The 6,603-nt window shown below is 39.5% G+C and overlaps 1 protein-coding gene across 1 annotated transcript; it reads left to right on the top strand.

Moving 5' to 3' along the window:
- The first annotated feature begins 2,492 nt into the window (after window positions 1–2,492).
- Window positions 2,493–6,265, top strand: LOC117480487 (C-C chemokine receptor type 5-like). The gene is made up of 3 exons (XM_034127832.1): window positions 2,493–2,618; window positions 3,926–4,009; window positions 4,389–6,265. The coding sequence occupies exons 2-3, from the start codon at window positions 3,927–3,929 to the stop codon at window positions 5,443–5,445; spliced, it is 1,140 nt and encodes a 379-aa protein (XP_033983723.1). The 5' UTR covers window positions 2,493–2,618; window position 3,926; the 3' UTR covers window positions 5,446–6,265.
- The last annotated feature ends 338 nt before the right edge of the window (window positions 6,266–6,603 follow it).

Here is a 6,603-nt window from a genome sequence, read left to right as displayed (position 1 = left end):
ACTCCTATGAACATTTTCAAAAAGTGCTCAAATTTCACATGTGTGCTAACAGTCCAGCCGTGAAGACATCTACGGGACAGTTTTGAGATTTCTTCAAATGCCGTTGCCATGGCAACACAATGCTCACCATGAAACACAGTTTTCTCATAACTTCAGTGAAAATGTTCCAAACGGCCCAAAACTTCACAGGTTTGGTAACGATGCAGCCATCAACGCATCTAAGCGTATTATGGGATGTCATCAAATGCCGTTGGCATGGCGACAGATCATTCGCCATCAAGTTAGTTAAAAAGTTTGCAGTTCAAATATTCTGCTGCTTTTCCTAGCCTTTTTACTTTCTTTTCTTCTCTCATCACACATTCAAGCCCCCAGTGTTCATGTATCATTTCAATCTAAATTCTTCACTTTCTTCTTACACATTATATTTCAGCATAGCAATTCAGCGTCAGCTTTTCAGCATAAAGCATTCCCACTAGCAATTTCTTCAGGAATTGCATTCTCTAGTTTTCTATGGCGGTCAATTCTGACCGAAAACATCATGGGTTTTCACTGTTGAATAAATCACTCAAAATTCAATGCAAGTGGTGATCATCAAGTGTATATGTTCAGAGGCCTAGTGTGGAGGATAACATAAGGTATTGAGGCAATTGGATGAAAAACACAATATTTATGATTAAAGCAAAAGTCATTCGGTCACTTTTGACCCGAAACGCAAGAGAAGAAGTCATTACTGTATGTGCTTTTCAACATAACAGTTGCATAAACATACAATGAAGTAACAGTTTCATTCAGCCACACAATTTGTGTCTTTTTTTATTATGAAAAACTATGTGAAGTGTGTGTTTGTTATTGTCAGACCGAGTGAGTCAGTGAAAAACACAAGTTATAGATGCATCAATCTCAGGGTCCAAGAGACCACATTTGCCAAAATTAAGCGAGAAGCTGAGAAACATAACTGTTGCATAAACATAAAATGAAGTAACAGTTTCATTCACCCACACGTTTTCTATTATCTCAGGGCCCTATAATGCATTGCATTTACAAAAGACCAAATTGGTCATTAGTCGGTCACTCATTTGTGCACGATGGGGTCGCAGGATGATGCCACCATGGCTAAAAACTCGCTCCACCGGAGCACTGGAGGCAGGCACTGCCAAAACTCTGATGGCCACTTTGAACAGCGAAGGAAGAACCTTCATGTTCATTGCCCAGAACAAAAGGACATTCTGTCCGTCAGCGATATGGAGATAGTGACTTGGCTGCAGTGCTCCCAACATCCTTCTTCTGCCTCTTATGGTACGCAGCAAACAGCCCTTCACCTTGTCCAAGGCTCTCTTGCTCTTCCTCATCAACACAAGGCGTAGGTTGCTCTGTCTCCACAGCCTCTCGCACGATCAGTTCTGGCAAAACATGTAAAAACAAAACAAAAAAGACACAAAAGAGACAGAGACACCACCGAGAAAGAGACGTCCAACACGCCTGTAAAATCTGATTATTAAGAATGCTACAAAAACATTGTTACAAAGACAGTGCAGTGTGTTTGTGTGTGTGTGTGTGTGTGTGTGTGTGTGTGTGTGTGTGTGTGTGTGTGTGTGTGTGTGTGTGTGTGTGTGTGTGTGTGTGTGTGTGTGTGTGTGTGTGTGTGTGTGTGTGTGTGTGTGTGTGTGTGTGTGTGTGTGTTGTTTTGCATGTGGTTGCTGCTTTGAAGAGGTGAAAAAGAAGAAAGGATGCTGTTATTTGTAAACAATATTATGAAACATGCATGGAAATATTGAAATTCAAAGTACATTAGTCTTTGTCAAATTCCATTGTTTTGTAAACTAAGACAAAATAAAATGTGCTTGATAATTTCTTTTTATAATAAGTGAGAACAAAATAATTCTGAGATGTGTGTGTTATGTCAAAAAAGTGCATCTTGACACAGCATTGCACCACTTTAAATCTATTTGTGGCATTTCCTTCTTGGTAGATTGTAAGTACTTTCCAAGAAGTGTGCAGAGCAGAATCCCTTAACTCATTTAAAAACAACTGACTAATTTAAAAACGGTGCATATTTGTTTTTAAATCCGTAACAAGCATCTCACTCGCTTTAGATATTAGTTAGAACCTCAGTCCCTACACAGAGAAAGTAATTTGCTTCCAATACATGGCGCTGTTTTGAAACTACACTTATGCAGTTTCAGGAGTCTTTATTCCAAACATAAAAACATATACAACATGAAAAACTCTTCAATCCTCCAATACTGCTCCGGTTTGCATTGCATCTTTTAAAGCTTGCATTTGTATATGGGTTATGGTTATCGACAGACACTGTGATATTACATGCATGATGCACGGTTTGAAAGCATTTACCAGGAAGCTACAAACCACCGAACATATGCATACAAATATATCACTCTTCAAGGCAAGCCTGCAAGCAAGCCCACCTGGTTTGGTTAAGAGATGGGAGTGATGTTTAACGGGGTTGCACACCACAAAGAGGTGTGAAACAACAGGTTTGCACACAGTGCTTTCTGAGCTTGCTTACATATCTGATCATTTATTTGATCTGGCCGTCCACCTCAGCATCTTTGATCTAGAATAAAACACCACTTTCAGCTATCTTGTTAACATAACTGGTATGTACATTTGTATTTCATTTTTTACATGCACATGCTTTATGATAAGAACATGTACATATCTTTGTTGGACATAAGCTTAACATGTATTGAAATGAATTGATTAACTCTGACCCTACTTGACACCAGCTGTGAGTCATTAGAAATGACCTCATACTATAAGTCCAGCCAAGAGTTTCAGTTGTGGTTATGAGGTTATATAGAACATAAATGTCAAGTATTTTAATTCAGCTGATTGGGACATGGTGCTACAATGTATACTTTTTCCTTATGGATTTTTAAAACTACTTTTAAGTATTTTAATTCATTATAAATACAGTCTGAGAGCGTTACCTCACTAAATGTATGTCTTGTTGTTCCATCTATTGTAACCCCACTAACTAGCATGGCCATATATGTTGCATCGATGCTCATATATCTGTATGGTTTGGTTTTTGTCGGCCTCACAAAAAATACTTTAAAATATTTTGAAATCTGACCGAACAACTGTGTTTGTGCAAAAACTCTGGAAATACATTTCCAGGTCTGTATCAGGAAAGTGATGGATAGTTAAAGGCTGTAGCAACGAGAGAAGTTGGTGGTTTGCTTTTTAAAAATAGTGAGCTAGCATCCCTGAAATCTGTAGGTTACGCATCTCATAGCTTTGAGTTGAACAGACAAAGGCTTCAATCTCTGACTCCTTTTCAGTGGTTGCTGGGTAAACTAATAAAGTACAGTGTTCTGGAAGGCAAACAACTATCAATTGAACCTACCAAGTTAAGGGCTTTAAAAACCTGATCTAAATGTTACAAGAAAGTGATATAATGATCAAATGTTTCAAATGCTAGGCTTAGGTAAGGAGATAAGAATGATGACCTTTTTGTTTAATTAGATTTAAGTCTAACATTGTAAAAATAAAATACAAAGAGGAGTTAGTGCTTTGGTGTGTTTCTCAAGTAAAGGAAGGGTGCAATTCCTCCTGGATATTAATTTTTAAACAAATGAGTTTACTCGCACAAATTTAGACTGTCTGTACATTCCAATGAGTAGTCAAGGGGAAGGAAATAATCTTCTAAAATAAACAAGTTCAATACAAAATTCCAAAGGTTTAGTTATAGGGAACGACTTAAGAAGCCCTGTACTTAAGCAAAGAAGGGAGTTGTAAAACAAAAAAGAGCAAAACAAATAAAAATAAAAATAAAATCTGCACTGTAGCAAAGCAACATTCATCTTTATAAATGTTGTATAAAGTCAAACAAACTGGACTGATCCAGGGTGTGGGTTTTTATTCCTCACAAATGACGTCATGGTTTTGTTTTGTTTTTCAGGATGTTGGCCATGGCCACAGCTGTCCCTACTGTTGCTCGTTTCATTGGAATAAGTGAAAATTCATCTGTAGAAGGCTATCCAAGGTAAGATTTAACCTATTGCCTAAACACATGCGTTTATATGCTCTTTATTTTGCAGTTTTGTCAGTCTGTGCCTCCCTTGCTTTCACTGTGTAACTGTACTCCAGGCCACGTAGAGGAATTTTGATTATCAGCAGCTGGATTCTTCAGTTTCTATCTAGCATGTCATTCCCCTCACTAAGTTAGTAACTCCTTTGCTGAGAGTTTCTCAGATTCGGTTGCAAGAACACAACAACATTATCCTGTAGCTTAGCTTAGTATTGTACTGCCCACAGCTACAGAGTTTTTTAAAGCTAAATGTTTGTAGATTGAATAAACTGAACTGAAATAATGGCATCTCCCTCATCATTAATATTTCCTTACTGTCACTTTTTCTCACCAGCTCTACTCCAGAATATGACTACATGTATGATGACTACTATGGGAATGAGACGTTCTTCGTTGGTGGGAGCACTGGGAGGTGTGTGTATCAGCCACACGGGGCCAGTTTTCTTCCCGCGCTCTATGCAATCTTCTTCCTCACGGGCCTTCTGGGTAACTGTCTGGTCATCTGGGTCTTAACACGTGGGGTTCGCCTCCGCAGCATGACGGACGTGTGCCTCTTAAACTTGGCTGTAGCTGACCTTCTCTTGGTGTGCACCCTTCCCTTCCTAGCCCACCAAGCCCGGGACCATTGGCGGTTTGGGGATGCCATGTGCAAAGTGGTCCTGGGTATTTATCACATTGTTTTTTACTGTGGGATCTTCTTCATCAGTCTAATGAGCATCGACCGCTACTTGGCTATAGTACACGCTGTTTACGCTATGAGAGCCCGGACGAGGTCCTTTGGAATGATCGCAGCATCTGTTACATGGGTGGTTGGATTTATGGCTTCTTTCCCTGACCTGATCTTTCTCCAACAACAGCCAGGTACTAATGCAACTCACGACTGCTACCCCGTCTTTCCCAACTCTCACTACTGGAGGATCTTCAGCCTTTTTAAAATGAACATGTTGGGTCTATTTGTCCCTCTTCTCATCATGGGCTTCTGCTACTCACAGATTGTCTGGAGGCTGCTGAACAGCCAGTCATCCAAGAAACAGGCCATCCGTTTAGTTCTCATAGTGGTAGTTGTTTTCTTCATCTGCTGGGTCCCCTACAACATTGCATCCCTCTTCAAAGCACTGGAGCTATTGCACATCATTTCTGACTGCCAAAGCAGCAAAGCCATCAGATTGGCGTTACAGGTCACTGAGGCCATTGCCTACTCTCATAGCTGCCTTAACCCCATCCTGTATGTGTTTGTTGGGGAGAAGTTCAGGAGGCACCTGTTTAGGTTGATAAACAGGGCTCCCTGCAGACTGTGTAAAATGGTCAAGGTCTGCATACCTCAGGACAGAATTACCGGATCAGTGTACTCGCAGACCACCAGCCTGGACGAGAGGAGCACTGCTGTCTAATGTCTGTTCCTGTTATGGCTATCTCCATCCCTGGTCATCTCTACAATGAGGACATGTATTGCAAAGTCAAAACTAGGTCATTCTCAACTTTTATATTGTATTTTAGAACTTCACTTCACTCATAATTAGGTTTAGGTTAATGAAGGGTACGTTTTGGAGTGGGAGTTAAGTTAGACAGTGATGTATTTTTAAGAATACAGTGGAGTGTATGTGATTCTGTTAGAGACACAGACATGATTTTATGGTTTTAGGATGTTGTATTGAAGTCACATGCATGCAAATACATTATATATTTTTAAATGTTATCACATAAATATAACGAGTTGTACTGTTAATACGGTGTTGGATATGTGAGATTTATGACTGAGTTTGGATTGGAACAGAATGGATCAGAACTATCAATTTCAGTTATTTTTCTGAATGAAATTGTGTTTAATCCCACTGAGTCAAAACCTGTAAACGTCAGCATATAAACCCCGGTAACCTCAATTAATCTTCAACTACCAATTTAACAGACGCAATGCAACAAGTCAAAGATAAAGTCAGATACTGATCATTCCTTTCATTCATTAGCGGAAACACCATTAAGTCTGCGTTGGTTTTGTGTATGAAGTTATTGCACGGCAAAAGGTCCCCGGTGCAGCTGGAAACCTTATGCAAGTTTCATTGCATATACAGCAGCAGATCTGCACCAAACATCGAACTAGAGGAAACCACAACTTGAAAAAGGAGGAAGTATAAGTGGTCGGTTTAACATCAGTGACGTGCGGTGAGGTTCATGGCTGGTGAGGCACTGACTCACTGAGTCAGATTTACAAATATTATATTTTGACCTTAATCGAAATATTCGGTTATTTTCAAAAGCTTTTTTTAGTCTGATGCTTCGATTCATTTTAAACAGACCGTTCAACAAAAGGATACCCAAAATCTAAATATTGGATTGTTCTTTCTTAGTAAGATCCCATTTTCATTACAAATGTGGTTTTACCTTGACTTGAAGATGAAGTCCATGCTATCCTTCTGGACAACAATCTCTATTACTTTTTTGTAAAAGTCCTCCTTATCTTCCTGTAGTTTCAAAAGTCTAGTTTGTTGTTTGCGTCTACCGTCTCTGCGTAGAATTACAGTAGCAACAAGAACCTGTGGGCTCACGTGTGC

This window comes from Trematomus bernacchii, unplaced genomic scaffold, assembly GCF_902827165.1.
Source record: "Trematomus bernacchii unplaced genomic scaffold, fTreBer1.1, whole genome shotgun sequence".
In the NCBI taxonomy this organism is placed as follows: Eukaryota; Metazoa; Chordata; class Actinopteri; order Perciformes; family Nototheniidae; genus Trematomus; species Trematomus bernacchii.
The sequence above is the reverse complement of the archived record's forward strand: the minus strand, read 5'-3'. Positions and strand labels throughout refer to the sequence as shown.